The 26583-nt window shown below is 42.5% G+C and overlaps 1 protein-coding gene across 1 annotated transcript; it reads right to left on the bottom strand.

The window, feature by feature from the left end:
* Positions 1 to 904: 904 nt before the first annotated feature.
* On the bottom strand, positions 905 to 22977 carry LRRD1 (leucine rich repeats and death domain containing 1). The gene is made up of 5 exons (XM_054020988.1): positions 20686 to 22977; positions 18670 to 18868; positions 12956 to 13117; positions 1299 to 1419; positions 905 to 1085 (listed from the first exon to the last, which is right to left on the bottom strand). The coding sequence occupies exons 1-5, from the start codon at positions 22975 to 22977 to the stop codon at positions 905 to 907; spliced, it is 2955 nt and encodes a 984-aa protein (XP_053876963.1).
* Positions 22978 to 26583: the final 3606 nt, after the last annotated feature.

Below are 26583 nucleotides of genomic sequence, written 5' to 3'. Positions count from 1 at the left end.
AAACCCGCAGCTGGCCAGTGCCAACTGACTCATGCTCGTGGGCCTTTGACTGTGAAGCTATCTGACTGCTGTGCAGGCTTCGGGCCTCAGACTGGAGCCCAAGCTCTAGGATCCTTTGGAATGGGAGGGTTCTTCAAGCTGGGTTATAGCCTGAGCTGAGTACACAGCAATGAAACAGCCCGAGCCCTGTGAGCCCGAGTCAGCTGGCAGGGGCCAGCTACAGGTTTTTCTTTGCTGCATAGACATACCCTATGAGTGTTTTTAACAGTATGTATATCAACTTTCTTCACCACTTCTCCAGGGCCTCCTTGTCGTATCTCCCAATCTTACATTGAGGCTTCTGTATAATTCTTAGTTCCCATAGCTGTGTGTGGGTATGCCACTTCCAGGCAAAACACAGGTTTTTTTGGCTCCCCTCCCACACACATTAACAGACTTTAAACAAGTGGCAAAATTATATAACCACATACTCCTTCTAAAGTTTGTCCTAAATAACCTATTAAAATGGCGAACAAAGAATATGAAAAGTATATAATTATTCAAGAATTTAAATGTGGGAGATATCACAATAAAAGATTCAGCACTTTTAGGTAAAAATAATTACTTTCTTGATTTCATATCTTACATGCACTGTAAGTAAATGTATTTTAGCTTATTAAAAAATGCTTCTTTCCCACTACAGAAATCAAGAAAAAAGGCATTGAAGGTTTGAGTGTTTGGGGGGAGTTTTTGGACTCAGGACATTTTGGAAAGACATACAGAACTACAAACCAACTTCTAATAAGAAACTAACCATTCAGTCTCTCAATTTACAGTACATTCAGAATATTTTCAGAAACAGATAATTATATCACAAGCTTTCATCCTGTTCACAAATAAAAATGCTTTTTTATGCATCAGCTATTTAGAATTTTACTGACTGTGTATAGAGTTTTAAAGCTTTCACTTTGTTGGTCAGGTAATGCATGCCTGTCATTGTTAATACTCTGATCAACTGATCTATCATTTCAGCAGGAGTTAGAGCTTGGTTTTCACTTTTCCAGCTCTCCAATGCCTGGAGGATTTTCTCTTCCAATACAAGAGACCTAAACACAAAAAATAAAAATGCTACTGAGACGATGTTTGAGAAAGTCAAAGGCCTAAATAGATGCATATGCTATACACAATATTTTGATAGTATATGTATATAACATATTTGATTATATCACTATCACAATTGTTTATTACATGACATAAAAACAGTAACAAACTAAATTATACTAAGAATAAGACTATTTTGTAAGTTATTTGTAACTAACCTGTTATTTTCAAGAGATTTAATTTCAGCATTATTAAATTGCAGTTTCTGGCAGAAAAATTCAAAATTTTCAAAGGAAACGTTCCCAGAAATTATCTTAAATATCTTCTGCAAAATTTTCCCTGAATATAAACATATTACAAGTGTTATGCTTTATCAAATGAAACTAATATAATGTATCTAACATTCACCATTTTGTACAGCTATTAATCTTTTTTCCAGTTGTGGATGCTGCTTATCTGTCACAAGACTCTGGTTATTGCAAAGACATGCAGCAGCGAGAGAGTGCAGGACTGAAACCTGGCAGGTTCTTGGTATGGCACAGACAGTATTGTGACTGTAGGAGGGAGCTGACAACTGGCAGGAGGAGGAAAGGGAAAACACACACACAGCACTCAGATCAGGGTGGGGAGCTGAGATGTGTCTGACACAGGGAATGACCAGAGACTCTCAGAACTAGGACAAGGAGTCATGTAGGGAGTTGAGAAAAAACAGGGGGGGGGTCATATTATTGGTACACTGGTGAAACTGTAAAACAAAACACACCAGTGAAATGAATGGGTAAGTTCATGCATCTCAATTGTTTCAGGCTGTATTTATGGCCATGAGGCTTTCTCACAGAGTTGGGGAAAAAGTCACGGGGATGAATGAAGCAGTTCGCACACCTAAACACATCACTTATGTACTAATTCAATGTGCTCTGAAATCCATATGTATCGTCCGATTAGCTTGAAAGTAGGTATGCCACTTCTGGGTGCATAGTAGTCTGAGATGCAAATTTTTGGTCATTTTGTTAAGGGATTCCCAAGATCCAGCCTCAGCAAAATGACTTTTTTTTTTTTTTTTAAATGATGGCTCAGTACATGTCAAAAATATACAGTACATGCACAGGGATGAGGAACGCAGAATAGGCAGATTTGGTACAGGCAGAGACCAACAATGCTGAGACTAGGATAAGTATCTTATCTTCACTACAGGGAGATCGATGCTGCTGCAGTTGATACAGCAGGGATCAATTTAGCGGGTCTAGTGAAGATCTACTAAATCAATGGCAGAGCGCTCTCCAGTTGACCCTGGTACTCCACCTCTCCAAGAAGAGTAAGATAAGTTGACTGGAGAGTGTCTCCCATTGACGCAGCACAATGAAGACACGGAGGAAAGTCGATCTAAACTACATTGACTCCAGCTATGTTATTCACATAGCTGGAGTGGCATAACTTAGGTTGACTTACCCCAGTAGTGAAGACCCCAAGCCCAAGAATAGCCATGCTTCATGTATAGCACAGACATGCAGGATTGACACCAACAGGGAAGGAGAACATGCCAGTGAGATGAACTGGGCAGCTCCCCTTTCTCCCTACTTTGGGGAAAGAGCTTTGGAATTCCCTATCACTCACTCCTGGGGACAAAGAGTGCATCCAATTGGGGTCTGGACTTTACGGATGTCTCTAAAGCTCTGGCTATTTCTCCCCATCCTTCTTGGTGATGTCTCCAGCTGATAGATACATTTCTTAAAATTGGAGCTGGCCAAAAAATGGGAATCCCTTCCCACTTCTGGGAGGCGGCAGAGAGGCTCTCTGCCTTTTGAGCTGCTGAAGCTGGGAGGGAGGCTGCTGAAGCTGTGGTTAGGTCCTATGTTGGTGTCCCATCCTAACCACATCAGCCACACCATCAGGGGCTCGTTCACCTGCACATCTACCAATGTGATATGTGCCAGCAATGCCCCTCTGCCATGTACATTGGCCAAACTGGACAATCTCCACACAAAAGAATAAATGGACACAAATCTGACATCAAGAATTATAACATTTAAAAAACCAGTCCAATCTCCCTGGACACTCAATAACAGACTTAAAAGTGGCAATTCTTCAACAAAAAAACTTCAAAAACAGACTCCAGTGATAAACTGCAGAACTGGAATTAATTTGCAAACTGGACACCATCAAATTAGGCCTGAATAAAGACTTAGGAGTGGATGGGTCACTACAAAAACTAATTTTCCCCTGCTAATACTCCTACCTTCTTGTCAACTGTTTGAATGAGCCACCTTGATTACATTGGCCTTATTAGCATTGCAAAAGTGATTTTTCTTCTCTAGATATTCACCCCTTCTTGTCAACTGTTAAGAATAGCCCACTTCCACCTTAATTGAATTGGCTTATTAGCACTGACCCCCCCACTTGGTAAGGCAACTCCTATCTTTTCATGTGCTGTGTATTTATATCTGCCTCTGTCTTTTCCACTCAATGCATCTGATGAAGTGGATTTTAGCCCACGAAAGCTTATGCCCAAATAAATTTGTTAGTCTCTAAGGTGCCACAAGGATTCCTCGTTGTTTTTGCTGATATAGACTAATATGGCTACCACTCTGAAACCTGTCAAAAAGTAATGGCACCTACTATCAAAAACTTTGCTGAAGAGGAGGTAAGACTACCTAGATTTGCCTAGTACCCTTCCACAGTGTGGAAATTAGCAGCCAGAAACCTGTGAGATCCAGGAAATACATTCAATCAAATAAAACACATACATTAGAAAATCAGGAAATGCAGAGTTAAGTTATGATTCCTACACCACAAAATCTTAACACTGCCCCCTTTGATTACCACCATATAGGGTCACCCAGGCAGAATTGTGTCATGTCACTCTCTAACATATTTGGTGGTTAACCGAGTAAGGTGAAGAAGAGAATTGTTGGGGAAACTCTAAAGAAGTGTTAAGTATTTAAACTCCTCTGATTCCTGCCCCAAGGTATCCATATATGGGGGATCACATTGCCATACCCTTCACTTAGTCTTATTATCCAGGATGATATCTGTTAACCTGCCACTACTGCTCCCTTGACCAATGGTGTTGCACAGAGCATAGTAAGGGCCTGTGGGAGAGTATGAACAGGTGTGTGGATTTGGAGTTGTAGGGGGGCAGAGAAAATGGCAGGTAGTGTTAGGGAAGGGTGAGGTACTACACCTCTACCCCGATATAACGCAACCCAATATAACACAAATTCGGATATAAGCGGTAAAGCAGCGCTCCGGGGGGGCGGGGCTGCACACTCCAGCGGATCAAACCAAGTTCAATATAACGCAGTTTCACCTATAACACAGTAAGATTTTTTGGCTCCCGAGGACAGCGTTATATCCAGGTAGAGGTGTACTTCATTCCTAGTGCCTATTGCTATCTCCAGAGGGTCAGAGTTAGTGGGGGAAAGGGGCATAATGATGCTAACTAGCATTTCCTGGTTTTCTAAGTTTTCGTTTCAGTGTATTTCCTGGATCCAGGTTTCTGGTTTTGACTGTCAGCTTCTCCTTTGGAAGGAAGGATACTAGGCACAGCTAAGGAGACTTAACTCCCCTTTAACCATGTTTTTGTTACTTAGTATTAAGAATAACTGTATGGAAGACTCTAACACAACAAGACTCCTTAAAAACCTTATAAACTTGATACCTGTCACGGGGGGCTGGCCCATTACAGAGAGCCAGAGCCCAGGCTATGTGTGACAGACTTCTGTAAAGGAGAATGAGCCAACCCAGACTGGACATAATTAGTTACCTAGGTGGCTGGGTGGCAGTTAATTACACTGGTCTACAATTTTTGAGAAGTCATCTGCTTCAGAGATAAAATGTGCTATTTATTATGTATTTTGATGTGCTGAATTCAAATATGACAATTAAAACAACTGATTGGCTACTGTTTCTAAGATATTTAAGTTTTTACATTTTATGTCTATGTATATTGTGTAGATAGTAGAGTTTTAATCATAAATTGTAAACCTAGGTCTTTTCATGTGTTTATGGTTGCTTTACATGATAATATTTCACCTGTCCTGTTTATGTAACACTTTAAAAATCCGCAAAAGGGTTATATAAATAAAATTTATTATGAAACAAAAGGCAAAAAACTATTATGTACATAGTTTAGTCCTATTCAGTGTCTACTCGGCGCTTCTTGGCTTGTCTCTTGCATTCATTAAATGGAGCATCTCTTGTCACTGTCCAGCAATAGTCTGCAAGCTCCATTTGCCCTGATAGCATTTCTCCATTGTTGCAATGTCCTGGTGAAATCGCTCGCTGTGCTCGTCGCTCACTGCTCCGCAGTTCGGTGGAAAAAAATCTAGATGAAAGTGCAAAAAATGTATCTTTAGTGACATGTTGCAACCAAGGCTTTTGTATGCCTTGAGGAGGTTTTCCACCAACAACCTGTAGTTGTCTGCCTTGTTGTTTCCGAGAAAATTTATTGCCACTAACTGGAAGGCTTTCCATGCCATCTTTTCCTTGCCACGCAGTGCATGGTCAATGCATCATCTCGAAGAAGTTCACAAATCTGAGGACCAACAAAGACACTTTCCTTTATCTTAGCTTCACTTAACCTTGGAAATTTTCCACGGAGGTACTTGAAAGCTGCTTGTGTTTTGTCAATGGCCTTGACAAAGTTCTTCATCAGACCCAGCTTGATGTGTAAGGGTGGTAACAAAATCTTCCTTGATTCAACAAGTGGTGGATGCTGAATACTTTTCCTCCCAGGCTCCAATGACTGTCGGAGTGGCCAATCTTTCTTAACGTAGTGGGAATCTCTTGCACGACTATCCCATTTGCAGAGAAAACAGCAGTACTTTGTGTATCCAGTCTGCAGACTAAGCAAGAGAGCAACAACCTTCAAATCGCCACAAAGCTGCCACTGATGTTGGTCATAGTTTATGCACCTCAAAAGTTGTTTCATGTTGTCATAGGTTTCCTTCATATGGACTGCATGACCAACTGGAATTGATGGCAAAACATTGCCATTATGCAGTAAAACAGCTTTAAGAATCGTCTTCGATGAATCAATGAACAGTCTCCACTCATCTAGATCGTGAACGATGTTGAGGGCTGCCATCACACCATCGATGTTGTTGTAGGCTACAAGATCACCTTCCATGAAGAAGAATGGGACAAGATCCTTTTGACGGTCACGGAACATGGAAACCCTAACATCACCTGCCAGGAGATTCCACTGCTGTAGTCTGGAGCCCAACAGCTCTGCCTTACTCTTGGGTAGTTCCAAATCCCTGACAAGGTCATTCCGTTCACCTTGTGTTATGAGGTGTGGTTCAGAGGAGGAGGATGGGAGAAAATGTGGGTCCTGTGACATTGATGGTTCAGGACCAAAAGTTTCATCCTCTTCCTTGTCTGACTCAAGTGAGAATGATTCTGGTGCATCAGGAACCGGCAGTCCTTCTCCGTCGGGTACTGGGCGTATAGCTGATGGAATGTTTGGATAATGCACAGTCCACTTTTTCTTCTTTGACACACCTTTCCCAACTGGAGGCACCATGCAGAAGTAACAATTGCTGGTATGATCTCTTGGCTCTCTCCAAATCATTGGCACTGCAAAAGGCACAGATTTCCTTTTCCTGTTCAACCACTGGCGAAGATGTGTTGCACAAGTGTTGCTGCATATGTGTGGGGCCCACCTCTTGTCCTGATCTCCAATTTTGCAGCTCCAATTTTGCAAATAAAGGTGATAGGCTTTCTTAATCATAGTGGTTATACTGCACTTTTGTGATGCAAAAGTCACTTCACCACAAACATAGCAGAAGTTATCTGCACTGTTCACACAAGTACGAGGCATCTCTGCTCACTTTGACTAAACAGAAATGTGTCCCTGTGCAAAATCAAACACTGACAAATAAGAGAGCACGACACTGTATGATTTCTAGAGCTGATATAGGGCAATTTGTTCAGCAGAGTGATGTAAGCTTTGTTATGATTGCATCATCCATGACTTCTAGGAATAACATGATGCAATTCATATCATGTATGACGCAATACCAGCTTCAGATTGCATCATTCATTGTTTTGCCTAAAAAGCAAGTACTGTCCAAATCCAGTCATAGATTTATTCATAGATCCAGTCAAAGATGTATTTTAGTCATTTCTGGTTTAAATTGAGATCCCTTCCCTTTAGAACTCACTTATCCTCCGCCATTCCCAAGTCAAGGTGTAGTGAGTCGGTGTGGCTCCCCTCCTGTCCAGAAGAGGGAGCCCACGTGCCGGCACCAGAGTGGGTGGGACCACCACCGCCTGTCCCCGCCCCCCGGAAGTCAAGGGGCGGGACAGGAAGTATAAAGGCCGGCCGCCAGAGCTCAGTTGGGTCTCAGCCACCACAGGGAGCAGATGTGCGGCCGGTAGCTCCTGGCCAGGAGACCGTCGAAGACCGGGGCTTGGACCCTGGCTGGCCTGAGCTACCCCGGGCCCGCTACGAGGAGGAGCCGCCGGAGCCCGTTCACGCCCGCCACTGGGAGAACCCCTGGGAACCGGACCCCACTAACCCTGAGGGTGAGACTGGACCCGAACCCCTTCGCCCCTGCTGCTATCCAGAGGAGCCGCCTGAGGACCATTGGCCGGACTTCCCGGCAGAGCTACCAGACTTGCCGCCGAGCCCGGGCAGAGAGGAGCCCATGGAGATGGACTGGCCCGATCCCGGCATAACGAACGAGGTAGGCTGTGAGGGGGATCATGGAAGTAGCCCGGGGATAGCCGACCCCGGTCCGGCTGCAACTGAGTGTGAGCCTATGTCAGTGTGTTGCGGCCTGGATACCCCACTGACCAGCAGCGGCAGCAACCGCTGTTAGGGCCCCGGGCTGGAACGCAGTGGAGGGGGTGGGCCTGCGTTCCCCCCCTGCCACCCCCTGCACGGGTGGCAGGCTTCCCCCTCACCCAACGCCCGGCTACAGCAAGCCTAAGCGTACCTTACCAGAACTATTCGCTCGCTCAGCCCCTGCAACAAGGGCCTGAGCCTAACTGTGTTTGCCCCGCCCTGATCCAGGGCCTGGGCTTTGAACTATTTGCTCGCTCAGCCCCCGCAACAAGGGCCTGAGCCTAACTGTGTTTGCCCCGCCCTGATCCAGGGCCTGGGCTTTGAACTATTTGCTCGCTCAGCCCCCGCAACAAGGGCCTGAGCCTAACTGTGTTTGCCCCGCCCTGATCCAGGGCCTGGGCTTTGAACTCTTTGCTCGCTCAGCCCCCGCAACAAGGGCCTGAGCCTAACTGTGTTTGCCCCACCCTGATCCAGGGCCTGGGCTTTGAACTCTTTGCTCGCTCAGCCCCTGCAAACAAGGGCCTGAGCCTAACTGTGTTTGCCCCGCCCTGATCCAGGGCCTGGGCTTTGAACTATTTGCTCGCTCAGCCCCTGCAACAAGGGCCTGAGCCTAACTGTGTTTGCCCCGCCCTGATCCAGGGCCTGGGCTTTGAACTCTTTGCTCGCTCAGCCCCTGCAAACAAGGGCCTGAGCCTAACTGTGTTTGCCCCGCCTGATCCAGGGCCTGGGCTCTGAACTATTTGCTCGCTCAGCCCCTGCAGTCAAGGGCCTGAGCTTTAACTGTGGTTGCTCCGACTCTGCACTAAAGAGCCGGAGTTTCGGGACTAACTGACTACTTGTTCCCACAGTAGTGAGTCGGTGTGGCTCCCCTCCTGTCCGGAAGGGTCGAGCCCCGGCTAGGACCTACTACATTAGGGTTGTATATACTGACCCAATAGCATATCTTGAAAACTAGAGCCAATCAACAATTTTAAGCATCATTTTCGTTCTCAGTGACCCAGAATTAGTAAAGTTTGACTACATTTATTTCAGAAGCATTTTGGCTGTAGAGCAGTGTTACCTAATAAGCCTGAAAGGGATTACCTGGGCTCAGCTGCATTAGAATATTCCATAGATCAGTGGTTAGAGCACCTAGCGTGAGGTAAGAGACCCCTGTTCAAATCCTTTCTCCCCATCTGACATTTAACCTGGGTCTCCCACATCATAGGTGAGTGCTCTAACCACTGGGCTAAAAGTTATCAGTTAGGCATCACCACTATTTTCTCCTCCTCCAGCCATTTTCTATGGAGTGAGGCAGGCACTTAACTTATTCCCACAAGAAATGCCTTAGGCACCTCAACTGCCTGACTCCAGGTGGCTGGTTCCCATTCATGGATCACTAAGCAGAGATAGACATCTCCCTGCAGCCTGGAATTAGGCATCTGTCTCCAAGGGGGGAAGGATGACTTAGGACATACCCCTGTCATCAACAACTCCTACTGGCTAGCTTAGGCAGCTCCCTGCATAGCATGCTGGCTTTTGCAGATCCCATTCCAAGGCAACCAAGATGTCTAACTCAGGCTTTGTGGATTGAAGTTTTGTTCCTGTGACTTTTAGGGGCCTAAAAGTTAGGCGTTGTAATGCTGAGGATTGCAGCACTAAGTCCCTTTGTGGATCTGGGCCAAAGAGCCCAGAATGTGTGCTCCTAGGGACATGGAACTTGTGAGAGAGCTCATCGGAAAAGGTAGACTACAAGGTGTGTTCCTAGAGAGAGGAGATTCCTAAGGAAAGAGCTAAAGTTTGCAGGCCTCCAGGAATCCCTGGTCTCAGTGAATGGGTCTCTCAAACAGTGGCAGGAAGCACATCCCATCAAGAATTACATGCTGCCTTGGAGAATAGGTGCAGTTGACAGATCTCTGTGGACTCCTGGCTCCAGAGAAGGATTCTTCCCAGGTAGCAGTAAGAGGCCTGATTCCAGGGAAGGTACTTGAGCCACGAGAACCCCGATGGTTAAGGGCCTGGATGGAGAGGAGAAGTGGATTCAGGTGGGAGCAGATAAACTAAGACATCTCTCTCCCATCTCAGATGCTGGGATGAAGGGTTATTTGTATTCTTGTTGGACCTTAGTTAATAAACTAGACTCCTCAGAAGCCTCATTGAACATATTGATGGTGAATTAGGGGAAACCGAGGCAGGGAGTGCCTACAGTGATATGCTTGGCCAGAAGGGGGTGCAATCCAGCAGACACACCATCTGACATTAACATTATTTGATCCCTACAAAATTAGGTAGACTGTAGATTATAATTAAATGCTGTTACCACTAACTATAAGCATTAGGATGGGGAGGCAAGGGAAAACATGACAAATACGAAACCTGACTTCTTAAATTAGCAAAACACTGGATTTCTAATACCTGCTACAGTAGGGTCCTGTGGCACCTTTGAGACTAACAGAAGTACTGGGAGCATAAGCTTTCGTGGGTAAGAACCTCACTTCTTCAGATGCAAGTAATGGAAATCTCCAGAGGCAGGTATATATCAGTGTGGAGATAACGAGGTTAGTTCAATCAGGGAGGGTGAGGTGCTCTGCTAGCAGTTGAGGTGTGAACACCAAGGGAGGAGAAACTGTTTCTGTAGTTGGATAGCCATTCACAGTCTTTGTTTAATCCTGATCTGATGGTGTCAAATTTGCAGATGAACTGGAGCTCAGCAGTTTCTCTTTGGAGTCTGGTCCTGAAGTTTTTTTGCTGTAAGATGGCTACTTTTACATCTGCTATTGTGTGGCCAGGGAGGTTGAAGTGTTCTCCTACAGGTTTTTGTATATTGCCATTCCTGATATCTGACTTGTGTCCATTTATCCTCTTGCGTAGTGACTGTCCAGTTTGGCCAATGTACATAGCAGAGGGGCATTGCTGGCATATGATGGCATATATAACATTGGTGGACGTGCAGGTGAATGAGCCAGTGATGTTGTAGCTGATCTGGTTAGGTCCAGTGATGGTGTTGCTGGTGTAGATATGTGGGCAGAGTTGGCATCGAGGTTTGTTGCATGGGTTGGTTCCTGAGTTAGAGTTGTTATGGTGCGGTGCGTGGTTGCTGGTGAGAATATGCTTAAGGTTGGCAGGTTGTCTGTGGGCGAGGACTGGCCTGCCTCCCAAGGTCTGTGAAAGTGAGGGATCATTGTCCAGGATGGGTTGTAGATCACTGATGATGCGTTGGAGAGGTTTAAGCTGAGGACTGTAGGTGATGGCCAGTGGAGTTCTGTTGGTTTCTCTTCTGGGCCTGTCTTGTAGCAGGAGGCTTCTGGGTACACGTCTGGCTCTGTTGATTTGTTTCTTTATTTCCTTGTGTGGGTATCATAGTTTTGAGAATGCTTGGTGAAGATCTTGTAGGTGTTGGTCTCTGTCTGAGGGGTTGGAGCAGATGCGATTGTACCTCAGTGCTTGGCTGTAGACGATGGATTGTGTGGTGTGACCGGGGTGGAAGCTGGAGGCATGAAGGTAGGCATAGCGGTCGGTGGGTTTTCGGTATAGGGTGGTGTTAATGTGGCCATCGCTTATTTGTACGGTGGTGTCCAGGAAGTGGACCTCCCGTGTAGATTGGTCCAGGCTGAGGTTGATGGTGGGGTGGAAGCTGTTGAAAGCATGGTGGAATTCTTCCAGGGCCTCCTTCCCATGGGTCCAGATGATGAAGATGTCATCAATATAGCGTAGGTAGAGAAGGAGCATGAGTGGACGAGAGCTGAGGAAGCGTTGTTCCAGGTCAGCCATAAAAATGTTGGCATATTGTGGGGCCATGCGGGTGCCCATAGCGGTGCCACTGGTCTGGAGGTATATATTGTCACCAAATTTGAAATAATTGTGCGTGAGGATAAAGTCACAGAGCTCAGCAATAAGTTGTGCTGTGTCATCATCAGGGATACTGTTCCTGACAGCTTGTATTCCATCTGTATGTGGGATGTTTGTGTAGAGAGCCTCTACATCCATGATGGCTAGGATGGTGTTTTCTGGGAGGTCACCAATGCATTGTAGTTTTCTCAGGAAATCTGTGGTGTCACGGAGATAGCTGGGAGTGCTGGTGGCGTAGGGTCTGAGTAGGGAGTCCACATATCCAGACAGTCCTTCAGTGAGAGTGCCAATGCCCGAGATGATGGGGCGTCCAGGATTTCCAGGTTTGTGGATCTTAGGTAGTAGATAGAATAACCCCGGTCGGGGCTCTAAGGGTATGTTGATTTGTTCCTGTGTTAGTGTAGGGAGTGTCCTGAGTAGATGGTGCAGTTTCTTAGTGTATTCCTCAGTGGGATCTGAGGAAAGCGGCCTGTAGAATTTGGTATTGGAGAGTTGTCTGGCAGCCTCCTTCTGGTAGTCAGACCTGTTCATGATGACAACAGCACCTCCTTTATCAGCCTCTTTGATGATAATGTCAGGGTGGTTTCTGAGGCTGTGGATGGCATTGCGTTCTGCACGACTTAGGTTATGAGGCAAGTGATGTTGTTTTTCCACAATTTCTGCCTGTGCACGTCGGCGGAAGCATTCTATGTATAGGTCCAGACTGTCATTTCGACCCTCAGGAGGAGTCCATGTGGAGTTCTTCTTCCTGTGTTGTTGGTGGGAGGGTATCTGTGTATCAGTGTGCTGTTCAGTGTTATCATGAAAGTATTCTTTGAGTCGGAGGCGGCGAAAGTAGGCTTCCAGATCACCACAGAACTGCATCATGTTCGTGGGGGTGCTGGGGCAAAAGGAGAGTCCCCGAGATAGGACAGACTCTTCTGCTGGGTTGAGTGTGTAGCTGGATAAATTGACGATATTGCTGGGTGAGTTAGGGGTACCCCTGTTGTGGCCCCCATGTGGCAGGTAGGAAATATATATACCTGCCTCTGGAAATTTCCATTACTTGCATCTGAAGAAGTGAGGTTCTTACCCACGAAAGCTTATGCTCCCAGTACTTCTGTTAGTCTCAAAGGTGCCACAGGACCCTCTGTTGCTTTTTACAGATTCAGACTAACACGGCTACCCCTCTGATACTTGCTACAGTAGGCTGTCTTTAACACTTAAACAGCATGTTTTCCAGGATACTGCATTATAATATACTTGTTCTTAACATACCATCTCTTTCATCAGCACTCTCCAGGTAGCATACAATGGTATATAGTTGTTTTCCTTTACAGACTTCCTGTGGAGGTCTGATCAGAGGATTTCCATCAAAATTTATATCCTTCAGTGACTGAAGATGTTGGAGCCCACTCGGCAAACATATTAACTGATTTCCTGACAAAATACAAATAGTTAATTATATTTGTATTCTATTAATCTAAAGAATTTCAGTACATGAGTAACAAAGCAATGAAATTCCTTTAAAATTATTTGTTAATTCTGATAATAAGTTCAGCCATGCAGAGTCCCTGCCTCAAGATCTTTGCAATATAGGGAATCTTTCCATTGACTTTAATAGGCTTTGGATCAAGTTCATAATGCAGGTATAAAGTAGAAAGGTCCAAACACAAATAATAGATCAGGTGCTTGTAAAAGTTTGCAATAGATTTGGAATCTTACAGAAGTCATTGTTAGAACTTATGGAGGAAGTGTGTCTTCAGGAGACATTGAAGGAAGAGATGGAGATCCAATTAGTAGAGGCACAAGAAAAAGGAGACTACTCCAATGGAAGAAGAGGAGTGAAGACAAGAGTGAATAATACAAAGGAATCAGGAGGAGCAGAGAAAGAGATAGGAGGCTTGGAAAATGAGGAATAGAGGGGAACAATAATGAAAGCAGAAAAGTAAATAGGAGAGAAGTTGAGCAGGGCCTTGAGGGTGAGAAGAAACTTGAACTCAGTGCAGAAGGGTAGGGAATGCCAGCGAAAAGACTTGAAGAGAAGATTAACATGATCAGAGTAATGAAAGAGAAAGAAATTCTGAATTGGGTGGCAAAAATCCTGGAGCCGGCCCTGTCTGTAATTTATCTACAGCAGAACCGCTTCAACAGAAGAGACTGAGCATGAAAGGGCATGCGAATGTTTACCATATCAGGCACATAAATACCTTGTTAAAAGGTATTTGCGAGCTTATTATTTTAACAATATGCACTTAAATGTGTGTTTTAACTATGTTATCCTCAAAAGGAGAATAAAAATATATACAGACAGATGGTTTTAAACTTCATCTATGGCAGCTCACTGGTGCAACATTTATTCACAGAAAATCAATAGAAAAAAACTAAGCCAATACATAATAATACTAATAACAATAATAATAATTAATAATAATAAATGCAAGCATCTGGAAAAAATACTGGTTAGCTAATACGAATAGCTAATTACTTTAAATCAGAGAATATACTGTATTATATTTTAAAATTCGCCATTTGCACATGGCAAAGTAGATATTGGAAGATTTTAAGAACTCAGTCATAATACAAAAAATCACATTGTTGTCCTCAGTGCTAGGGAGCAAGAGAGGGTTAAATGATCACAGGTACTGTTGGAAGCATTACCCAGACTCCTTGTGCTCTGTCCTCCATCCTTAGTGGCACCTGGAGGAGGCAGTGGGCTGGAAGGGGGATGGATGCTGGGTCTGTGCAACTCCTGGGCCCCAGCCAGTTTGCAAACCTAAGTGCTGTCAGCCTTGTCCCGAGCATGTGCAGCTGCAGCAGGCAGCCGCACGCTGGGGATGTGAACCAGGCAGGGAGAAGCAGGGGTGCCATTTCAGATTTGGGTGGGGGCAACTTTAACTGTAATTCCAGGGACTACTTAGGCACCTGAAAATGTGAGTTTTTGTGCAGATAACGACTTAGAAATTAGCTGAGAGAAGCACTGTATTTAATTAGTATGTAAAGAAAGAAAAAAATATATAAACACCAATTAAAGTCATATTTTAAGTTTATATGTAAATTTAGAACAATCAGGAGATAATACAGCAAGATTTTCCCAATCCCAAGCCTTGAGGTATCAGTTTTGGAGTCTTAACACAGCTATCACAAACACAAGCTTGATACTGTGTACATTAGTTGCGATAAATAAATATAATAAAATCTTCTTACTTTCTCTAACAGACACACTCTGTGTTACTGCCATTATCTATTCTATTTTAGTCAACTGTTTTTCACTCCACTAAAAACATATTTACTTAATTCTAACATAGGTGATTAATCTTTCTTTTATTAAGAATGTGATTTTATTTTTCTAATTATTTTGACATTTATGTTTACCAATCACAATCATGTACCTGACTCAATAATATTTGACTCCATCATTTCTATTAGTATCACACTTGGAACCACATTTAATTTCGTACAAATTTTAAGTTATTTTATAGATATAATTAAAAATACAATTTGAAAATAAGTAGAGCTGTCAAGCAATTAAAAAAATTAATCGTGTGATAAAAAAAATAATTGTGATTAATCGCACTGTTAATAATACAATTTATTTAAATATTTTTGGATGTTTTCTACATTTTCAAATACATTGATTTCAATTACAACACAGAATACAAAGTGTACCGTACTCACTTTCTATTTATTTTTTATTACAAATATTTACACTGTAAAAAACAAAACAAATTGTATTTTTCAATTCACCTAATACAAGAACTCTAGTGCAATCTCTTTATTGTGAAAGTTGAACTTACAAATGTAGAATTATGTACAAAAAAACTGCGTTCAAAAATAAAACAACGTAAAACTTTAGCGCCTACAAGTCTGCTCAGTCCTACTTCAGCCAATCGCTCAAACAAACAAGTTTGGTTACAATTTGCTGGAGATAATGCTGCCCGCTTCTTGTTTACAATGTCACCTGAAAGTGAGAACAGTCGTTCGCATGGCACTGTTTTAGCCGGGGTTGCAAGATATTTACGTGCCAGATGCACTAAAGATTCATATGTCCCTTCATGCTTCAACCACCATTCCAGAAGATATGCATCCATGCTGATGACGGGTTCTGCTCGACAATGATCCAAAGCAGAGCGGACCGACCCATATTCATTTTCATAATCTGAGTCAGATGCCACCAGCAGAAGGTTGATTTTCTTTTTTGGTGGTTCAGCTTCTGTAGTTTCCGCATCAGATTGTTGCTCTTTTAAGACTTCTGAAAGCATGCTCCACACTTTGTCCCTCTCAGATTTTGGATGGCACTTCAGATTCTTAAACCTTGGGTCAAGTACTGTAGTTATCTTTAGAAATCTCACATTGGTATCTTCGTTGTGTTTTGTCAAATCTGCAGTGAAAGTGTTCTTAAAAAGGAACAACGTGTGCTGAGTCATCACCCGAGACTGCTATAACACAAAATATATGGCAGAATGCAGGTAAAACAGAGCAGGAGACATACAATTCTTCCCCAAGGAGTTCAGTCACAAATTTAATTAACGCAATTTTTTTTTAACCAGCATTAAAACCTTTTAACATAAATACCTTGCAATGCTGCCTACAAAAGTGCCATGCAAATGCCTGTTCTCACTTTCTGGTGACATTGTAAATAAGAAGAGTGCAGCATTATCTCCTGTAAATGTAAACAAACTTGTTTGTCTTAGCGATTGGCTGAACAAGAAGTAGGACTGAGTGGACTTGTAGGCTCTGAAGTTTTACATTGTTTTTTGAGTGCAGTTATGTAACAAAAAAAATCTGCGTTTGTAAGTTATACTTTCAGGACAAAAAGATTGCACTAAAATACTTGTATGAGGTGAATTGAAAAATACTATTTCTTTTATCAATTTTACAGTGCAAATATTTGTAATAAAAATATACTTTGATTTCAATTATAACACAGAATACAATATATATGAAAATGTAGAAAAACATCCAAAATATTTAATAGATTTCAATTGGTATTCTATTGTTTAACAGTGCAATTAAAACTGTGATTAATCATGATTCATTTTTTAATTGCAATTAATTTTTTGAGTTAATCGCGTGAGTTAACTGTGATTAATCGACAGCCCTACTTTATAAGTTAAAAGGAACACCCATTCAGAAACCAACAGATGTCTAATACATGGCATAGCTGCAACTTATTCATGGGATTAAATTCTACTTACATTTGTGCAGCCAATCTTCATTAGCTTCAGCTTCCCCATTGTCTTAATATGTACCACAGAGCACATTACAGTAGCCTGGTCTTTAGGTGACAAACGTATGGAAAACTTTAGTGAAAGCCCAAAACCAAATTAGATGGTCACAGTCATCTCACCAGGTGCAAATGGAAAGAGCTGATTTTGTCCACAGCTGTTAACTGAGCAAGCACCATATTGTGAAACTCTGTTATAAATAGCAGCACTAAAGTACTTCTTTTCTTTGCTTCCCCATAATCTATTGACAATTACTTCAATTTTGTCCGGAATTATCCTCATCCAAACTATACAGAAACTGTTTGAGGCTCAGAAATGATGAAGATGTAGAGCTGGGTATTATCAGTATTCTGAAACCAGTGTAGACCATGTCTCCTAAATAACCCTAATAATGACCTGAAATACAAGTTGTATAGGAGGGATGACAGAGTAAATCCTGTTGTACCACACATGAGACCAACCTGGAAGCAAATAAGCAATTTGTCCCAAACTACCCTCGGGGTCCTCTTAAAAAAAAAAAAAAAAGCAGAAACACTTAAGAGTTAATATATATAATCTTGCTAGAAACTAGAGTTGTGTCAACAACACCTCTTGGCAATCGTATCAAAGGCAGCAGGTAGATCTAAAAGATTCAGGATGGACACTCCTCATCTACTATTAGGAGATCACCAGCATCAGAGTTTCTGTCTCAGACCCAAGCTTAGAACTCGATTGACTGGAGACAAGGAAATCTGAGGACTCCAGTGACCACCATCATTGCCACATTACCATTTCAGTCAATGTTTCTATGAAGGGAAGACTGTGGGCAGGTCAACAGTTAGTGAGACTGTCAACATCAAAAGGTGATTTCTTGAGATGAGACCTTAAAATAGCATCTACTAGCACTTGCCCCCAAGGGAGATGCTGAGACTCTCTACCAACAACAGAACCAATGCTTCCCAAACAACCAAGAATAGGTCCTATTAATAGACTTTAGCTCTGATAGTCCTAAGGCCCTGCACATGACTTAGGCAGGGGATAGCCTATCTTCCCAAGTCATGGATTGCCCTGGGGGCTTAGATGACAGATAGGTGTTCCAGATGCCTAAAATGGGGCAGGAATATGTATGCCCAGAGGCAGAAACATAGGCACCTAGGAAACTTTTATTGCAAAAACTTATACGCCAATGAGGTTAAGTGGCAGCCAAACAGGAGCCTGGTGGATCGCAGTGGTGCCTATAAATGTGATTTAAGCCCCTAAGCCTGAGGGCTAAGTGCCTTGTGGATACAGGTCTCGGTGAGCAAGAACAGTTGAATCTCAAGTAAATGTTTGTCCCCACAAGATACTATACTGTGAGTGTAAAGGCAGATAGCTCAGTTTGGAACCAAGTAATATTATCCACAAAATAATAGGAATTCCTCCCACCACAAAAACAACAATCAACTCTGTAACTGACTGGAAGCCACCTAGAATAACTATTAATCCTTAATATCTGCCATCTCACGTCTCATGCCTTTAATAGTCTCACATTCATATGATAGTAAAATCAGATCATGTGTGCAATTCCACAGTTAGGTCCCTGCAACAGACATGCTAGGTGATGCTAAACTTGAGAGAGGTTCTATAGTATGAAGACACCAAAGATACTGCAGCATACATGAAAAATGGGAAGTTGTATTTTCCTCTCTCCCTCAACCTGTTTGCTTAATTCATATATTTATAGACTCCACTGGCTCAATATTTTTATGCTCGCATTCAATAATGGATGGGGCACCTGATACGTACCACTCAGATTAAGTTGTTGTAGATCACTCAATGATGTAACAGATTTGGGAAGCTGACTAATGTAATTATTATTTGCAGTTAAGCTGACCAAGTGTTTCAGTTCCCCTATGCCTTCTGGAATTTCCTTTAATGCATTGTGAGATATATCCAGTTCTCTGAGGCAAGTCAGTTTAGACAGCTCCTCTGGAAGTTTAGTTAACTGGGTAATAGATAAAATAATTGCTACATTTACTCATTTATTTAGGAAATGACAGTATTTTCTTGCATAAAAAGCTGAAAAGGTAATTTTTCCTACTTATAAAATGATGTTCTGTAACTCAGTTCCACCAATAAAAACTCATCGTCTTCCATTCTGATGGATAATGATTTGTTTTCCAATAAGAATTTTGATGATAGGCAGGGCCGGCTCAGGCTTTTTTGCCGCACTTCGGCGGCAGCTGCTCTACCGCGCCACTTCAGTCCTCAGTGGAAATTCGGTGGTGGGTCCTTCACTCCGAGAGGCACCCGCCACCGAAGACCTGGACGTGCCGCCCCTTCCCATTGGCCGCCCCAAGTACCAGCTTCATTTGCTGGTGCGTGGAGCCGGCCCTGGTGATAGGCATAGACTTGGCAGAAGAATTTTCTCTAGATAAAATAAAATAGTGTTTCTATCAATGCTGATAACAATTGTACTATGGGATAGTGTCTGCATTGTTGGAACTTGGGGAGGGGAATCTTTTGATTAATTATTTGATTAATAAATGTAACTAAAGAAGTGATTTTGCCCTCTTTCAAGAAACTGAAGAACAATCACATTTTCTCTCCTTTGTTTTGTAGTCACAATGAAAAGAAATATTTATTCTCTTCTATGCTTTTCCAGTAAAATAGAATGAGTTTTCTTTTTCTTTTTTTCTCTGGCAGGGATAATTGCTCTCAGTAAAGTACAGTGAATAGGATTACCATACTAATTGGAGATGGAACAGATATGTTAGATCACCAAGTCTATTCCCTGCAAGTGAAGGATGTAGTACCCTTATAGAAGTCATATATACATATATACAAAAGAAAGGAGAGCCCTGTAAGAAACCAGATGTTGAAATACCGATTCAGCAAGTTTTGGTGACAAGAGAGATTAAAATAGCCAATATTCTTTTATGAGTGAGCTCCAGCAGTTTTTCAGCAAAGGATTGTGTGTCCTTACACTTTAAATTTATAAGTGCTGGGTTATGAGAAGGAAGGGCTTGCTTCAGAAACAATAACAGTGTTAGCTTCAATTTCCATTGGTGGTAGAGTGTCACAATGCTAACTTCTCTCCATGACAACCACTCATCTGCTATTTTAGTCTAAAGAGGAGGTAGACAGATTTTTTTAGTGGAGAATTTCTTAGTTCTGCTCCTTAGCACAAAAGAAACAAGCAGTCCAGAAAATTAAACTTTAGAAGTCTGAGGCAATTTTCTCTATTATAAGTAAAATATCCTCTGTAACCATCTGTGCTGAAATGAGTGAGACTGCAGTGATAAATATTGTGGTTGTCTAAATCCTGTTTCAACACACAGAATTGAAATTGTAAGGTTTTATTTCTTTCACACAGAAGATTCCTAGAAGTGGGATTATTTGCATAATTCTGATTGGTCATTTTGCTTGTCAATATTCATCAGAATAGGAGGCCCCTGAGTCCACACTGCAGGTGCAACTGGAATAGAATATACTTAGATTATTGCTGATCAACCTGATTCAGTTTTTATCAAAATGACAAACTGAGAGATTCCCAAGTTACATAAATGTGAGGTCAGAATCAGACCTACATTACTGAGAATATTTTAATTCATAACCAAAATGTTACAAAAGATATTTTCAGTCAGTAGCCAATTACATTTATGTTACATTTTAGCCCCTTTACAAACTGTTACCATTCTTTGCTAACTGTAGGTGCATTACAAAAACCCTTAGAAGAAATTCTACTATTAATAATTTTTCAGTACAGCAATTTGTATGTCTTTTTTTTTTTTTTGCCTAAAGAAAACAATGTTCTCTTACCTTCAAACCGTTTATTTGGCACAACTTGAGTTTCTCCAGTGATGAAAGATGACATATTTCAGTTGGAAAAGATACTAACTGGCTATTGGACAAATTTAAATCTTTGATCACTTGCAGATTACAAATATCTGAGGGAATACACTGTATTTGATTCTCTGAAAGATCAAGTGTCTGTAAACTATTTAAAGCACACAGTTTCCTGGGAAATGAGACAAATTTGTTGTGGTATAAAAGAAGTACCTGGAGATACTTCATATTAGATACCTCTTTTGGAATGCTATTTATTTCATTTTCACTTAAATCTAAGTAAATTAGTTTTGTAAGTCTGCACAAGTGTTCAGAAAAAGAGGACAGTTTGTTTCTATTTAATTCTAGGTGCTCCAAATTTTCAATAAAAGAAATTTCAGTTATTATTTCTGAAATATAGTTTCCACTGAGGTTTAAGATTTTAAGAGCAACCAGTGCACACAATCCAACTGGAAACTGAGAAAGTTTGTTATAGCTCAAGTCGACTTTAATTATCTGCATGCAATTTTTTATTTCAACAGGAATGCACGTTAATGCATTTCCAGAAGCTTCTATAATGGAGAGGTCTTTAATACGTGATATCTGTTCATCTAGGTTATCCATTTGATTTCTACTTATGCAAAGTTCTCTTAAACGTTTAAGTCTGTGCATCCTATTAGGAAGTTGTGTTAGCTGATTGCCATGAAGAATAAGACGTTCCAGCATTGTACAATTGCAAAGATTCTCTGAAATGTTTCTGAATAAATTGTTGGCAAGACTAAGAACTCTAAGTTCTTGCAAATTCTCAACTTTGTCTGAAAGAACTTCCAACTTGTTATCATCCAGCCTGAGTTTTTGTAGTTTTGCCAGTTGAAAAAGCTGCACAGGCAGAAATATAAGTTTGTTGTGATTCATTGAAAGTGCTTGTAATCTCCTGAGCTCTTTAATGTCCTTAGGTAAACTCTGAATCAGGTTCCCCGAAATGCTGAGTTTGATTAGATTTGGAAGGTAGCAGAGGACCTTTGGGAATATTAAGATCTGATTGGAATCAAGGTTGAGTACATTCAAATTTTTCATGCTAACCATGTTTTCTGGCAGTGTTTTTAAATTATTTACAGCAAGATCTAAAATTTCCAAGGTTTCAAGGCCTTCCAAGGCAGCTGGGAATTCTTCAATGTTATTGTGACTTACAAAAAGTTGCTTAATTTTTCCAAGCTTTGATAACTCTTTAGGGAGACATGATAACTGGTTGTGACTGATGTTCAAAACTCTCAGTTTGTGAAGTAGGGAAATTTCAGTGGGCAATGCTATCAATCCATTTCCTTCAACGGATAGTATTTCCAGGTTTGTCAGATTACCTAGATTTTTATGTAAAGTTTTGATTTCATTGTTGTTTAAATGCAAATATTTTAAAGTTTGTATTTCAAAAACTACTTGAGGGATTTCCCTTAGTCCTTTAGCATTTAGTTTAACCATAAATTCCCCATGTTTTACCTCATGCAATATATGTGTTGATACCTTTTCAGCTATTTCAGGATTCTCTTCTGATTGTAATTGATCTCTTTTAGCATCTCCTTCAACAACTTCTTGAGGGATTTGGTTTAGTTCTTCAGCATTTAGATCAGTTGTGATTTCATCATCCCCTGTTTCCTGTAACACACTTGTTGATAATTTTTGAAACACTTCAAGATTTTCTAGTGAGTGTAATGTGTCTTTTTCCACATCTCTTTCAGAGATCTTCTGAGAGATTTCCATCATCCCCTCAGCATTCAGATCAGCTGGGAATTCATCACTCTTTTTTTCAGGTAATACACTTGTTGAGAATACTTCAGCTATTTCAAAGTTTTCCGCTGATTGTATTTTGTCTCTTTTGGTATCTGTTTCAAAAACTTCTTGGGGGAGTTCCATCATTACATCATCACTACAATCAGCTATGTTTTCATCATCTTCTTTTTCATTTGACATACTTGTTGATAATCCTTCAATAATCTGAAAACTCTCAAATGATTGTAAGATGTCTTTACTGGCATCTGCTTCAGTAACTTCATGTGGAATTTCATTCAGTCCTTCAGTATTTAGGCCAACTATGAGTTCATCTTTTTTTTCAAGAGACCTTGCTGATGATTTTCTAGCCATGTCAAGATTCTCTATTGATTGTAATGAGTCTTTCCTAGCATCACTTTCAGAAACCTCTTGAGGGCTTTTGTTCAGTCCTTCAGTATTTGGGCCAGCCGCGACTTCATCTTCATTCTTTTCCTTCCTGCTTGTTGATAAATTTTCAGACATTGTGGGATGAATGGATCGTTGATTCCTTTCCTGTTATCTCTTCAGAAACTGAAAAATTGTAAGTGTGGATACCATATGAAGCAACACGTTTAAAATTAGGGGATTGAACTAGTGATTATAACAGAATTTTATAATAGTCATGATTTTTTAATGTAAATATGCACCCATCCATTTACTTGGGCTGTTTACTGAAAACCGGATTTGGCTTTAATTCTGATATTCATTATTTCTTTAGTATAGTCCTTTGTCATCTAGATTTTCTTGACTAGAATAACAGAAAAACACAGCATCACAAACAACTCTACATTTGTTCTGGGGGTTTTCATGATGTCACCAAATCCTGGGATTAAGTTGAAAGGGAATTGAGATTTCCCTTTGTTTTTATAAAATAATTAGATTAACACATTCAGATTAACAAATAATATGAAAAGTAAAAAAGGCCATTTTTTTTTTTAAAAATAGGAGGATAATTTTAGGCTCCTTAATCCATATTTAAGCACTCAAGTGGCCTGATTTAAAAAATACTGTGCATCCAACAGGTCCTGTAAACTTATTAAGGTGTCTAAATATAAATTAAGCTGCTGTTTTTTAAAATCTTGGCCAAAATGTTTACAAGAAAAGCTCCAATCAAAAATATCTTGATATATCTATATGGATGCATACGAATACATCACATAAAGTGATCTTCAAATAACTGAGGGTGGGATTTACAAAGGTACTGAGGCTCTTAGACCCCAGACTTAGGCACTTAAGTGTGGGGTATAGATTCCTAAATCTCAGTTTTAGGCTCCACTAAAATTCACAAAATTCCTACCAAATGCTGTAGGCACTTAAACTCACTCAGTGTCTAACTTTTTAGAGTAAAAGGTTCCTTAGGTGCCTACATTTCTGCCTCTGAGTATGCATAATGCTGCCTCACTATATGCATTCAGATGCCTACTTCCTGCCAAAGCCCTAGAGTGAGTCACAAACCTGGGGTGGGGGAAAAGCATTCATTTCAGAAAGGGGACTGGACACGGGCTCTCCCACTCATCAGGCAGGTGCCCTAATCACCAGGCTACAAAATCATTCTCACTCTCACCTTATTCACAGTGGAAAAGCTTCAACAGAAGAGACTAAGGGAGCCCTGTGTTAGAATATCCCATAGCTCAATAGTTAGAGCATTCTCCTAGTAGACCTCTGTTCAAATTCCTTCCCCTCCCCCGATCCTCCCAGTTAGAGGGGGCAACTGAATTGTTTCTGCCACATCCCAGGTGGGTGCTCTAACCACTGGATTAAAAGTCATCAGGTCAGCACTTCCACCTCCTCTGTGTGTAGAGCAAGGCAGAAACCTAACTAATTCTCACAAGAATCTATTTAGGTGCCTAAGCCACCTGACTGTAGGAGAAGGGTTCCTGTTTGTGGATCACTAGCAGAGATAGGCACCTTCGATTTAGGTGCATAACTGAATAAGAGGAGAGAAGTGAAGGACACACACCTATTGTCAGCATCTCCCATTGGCTAGTTTAGGGGATGCCCAACCTAGTTGTGGATTAGGGTGACCAGACAGCAAGTGTGAAAAATCAGGACAGGGGTTGATGGGGTAATAGGAGTCTATATAAGAAAAAGTCCCAAATATCAGGACCGTCCCTAATCGGGACATCTGATCACCCTATTGTGGATTGCTGTCTAAAGTGCATTCTCTCCCCATTCACTGTATAGGAGTCTTTGTGCATAACTCAGGCTTTGTGTATCGCAATGTTGTTCCTGTAAAAAGAAGAACAGGAGTACTTGTGGCACCTTAGAGACTAACAAATTTATTAGAGCATAAGCTTTCGTGGACTACAGCCCACTTCTTCGGATGCATAGGCACCTAATAGTAAGGCGTTGCATCACAATACCTAAGTCCCTTTGTGAATCTAGCTCTGAGATCATTTAGATATAACTCATTACTCCTGACAATAAATTGGTTTTAAAATTAGTCTGGTCCTATTCTCCTAATGAAGTCAAAACTCCCATAAGAGCAGCTGCTAGATGAATCACAGTTCTCTAGTTAATATCTTACTTGATTTACATTTTTATGATAAATGGGGTATAGTTTTGGAAAGGGCTGATTTATTCCTGTATTTAGTGCTTTACACTAAGCTTTCATGAGCACACAGAAGTACAATATTCTCGTGAGGGCCAGGTGCCACCCTCATTCCACAGGTTATGATCCCATTGAGTCACACAAATTGGACATCCAGGGAGTCTACTTGGTCATCTAGTAAATTTGGTGGAGGCCAGCACAGGCTTGTTTCCCAAATTAACTATCCAAAGGCTTTGTTGGGTCTAGCACTGAGTTACCAGGGGAGAGGCCATTGGCACCAACTTATTCAGATCCTGGGGGGTGCTTAACCCCTGCTGTGCCCCAGGCCTGCCCCCATTTCACCCCTTCCTCCAAGCCTCTACCCCTGCCCCACTTTTTCCCGCCCCCCACCTCACCTCTTTCCACCCCTCTCCCGCCTCTTCCTGACCCTGCTCTTCCTCCTATCCCCAGCGCCTCCTGCACGCGGCAGAACAGCTGATCGCAGTAGATGGGCAGCACTGGGGTGGGGTGGGTAGAGGTGCTGACCATAAAGGCTGCCAGTGGTGCTGAGCACAGGACTGGCTCCAGGGTTTTTGCCACTCCAAGCAGCGGGGAAGAAAAAAAAAAAAGCCACGATCGCACTCGCTTTTTTTTGCACTCCAGCGGCAACTCCACCACGACACTTTCTTCTTCGGCGGGAATTCGGCGGCAGGTGCTTCCCTCCAAGAGGGACCCGCCGCCAAATTGCCACCGAACAGCCGACGTGCCTCCCCTTCCCCTTGGCCCCCCAAGCACCTGCCTGCTGGGCTGGTGCCTGGAGCCGGCCCTGGCTGAGCACCCAATATTTTTTTCTGTGGGTGCTAAAACGACGAAGTCGGCTCTTCCACAGCCAGACAGTGCTCCTTGCAGAGGTGTAGGAACAATTTGTATAGTGGGGGTGCTGAGGCCCATTTAGCCAAATGTATGGAGAACGCTTCACACCAGGCGGTCACCACTAGTTCCAGCACCTGGCTCCCTGTCCGCGCTGCGCCTGCTTTACCCTACAAACTCCCTTTTCAAGTCACTTCATCTCACACCGCTCCTAGGGCTGCCTCCTGTCCCGCCCCCGCCAGCAGGCGGCGCCCAACGCTGCCTCGCCGCCCCGCCCCGCCACGGACTACGGGCCACGGCTCTGCCCCTGCCACGCGTGGGGCCGTTCAGCAGCCCCCAACACCTGGCGCGGCCCCCAACCAGGCGGACGAGAGGCGACGCCTCGGCCCCGCTAGCACAGGCCGCGCGGCCTGAGGGGCGAGGAAGGGGTGGGCGGCGCGCAGCCGGGGACACACCCGCCTCCGGCGGCGGCTGCTCAGACGCGGCGTCTAGTTGCTATGACAACAGGAGAGGCGAAAGACGGTACTGCGCGGACGCGTCTAGCGCATGCGCACAGCGGCGCTGCTGAACTTCAGCCTGCAGGCCTGGGGTTCGCGGCGGGGGGAACCAAGTAGAGGCGAGCGCAAAAGCGGGGAGGCGGCGGGTGCCTCCAAGGCGTCCCTCTGCCATGAGCCGCGGTATATGGGGGG

This window comes from Malaclemys terrapin, chromosome 2 (assembly GCF_027887155.1).
Source record: "Malaclemys terrapin pileata isolate rMalTer1 chromosome 2, rMalTer1.hap1, whole genome shotgun sequence".
In the NCBI taxonomy this organism is placed as follows: Eukaryota; Metazoa; Chordata; order Testudines; family Emydidae; genus Malaclemys; species Malaclemys terrapin.
The sequence above is the reverse complement of the archived record's forward strand: the minus strand, read 5'-3'. Positions and strand labels throughout refer to the sequence as shown.

Bases quoted from the DNA above. Each gene is read 5' to 3' on its own strand.
- LRRD1 (XM_054020988.1), bottom strand. From the start codon at position 22,977: ATGTCTGAAAATTTATCAACAAGCAGGAAGGAAAAGAATGAAGATGAA. The intron at 13,118-18,669 runs GTACGTATCAGG...GTATTTTGTCAG, and splicing joins ACAACAACTTAATCTGAGTG to GAAATCAGTTAATATGTTTG. The intron at 1,086-1,298 runs GTTAGTTACAAA...TTTTGTGTTTAG, and splicing joins AAATCTCTTGAAAATAACAG to GTCTCTTGTATTGGAAGAGA.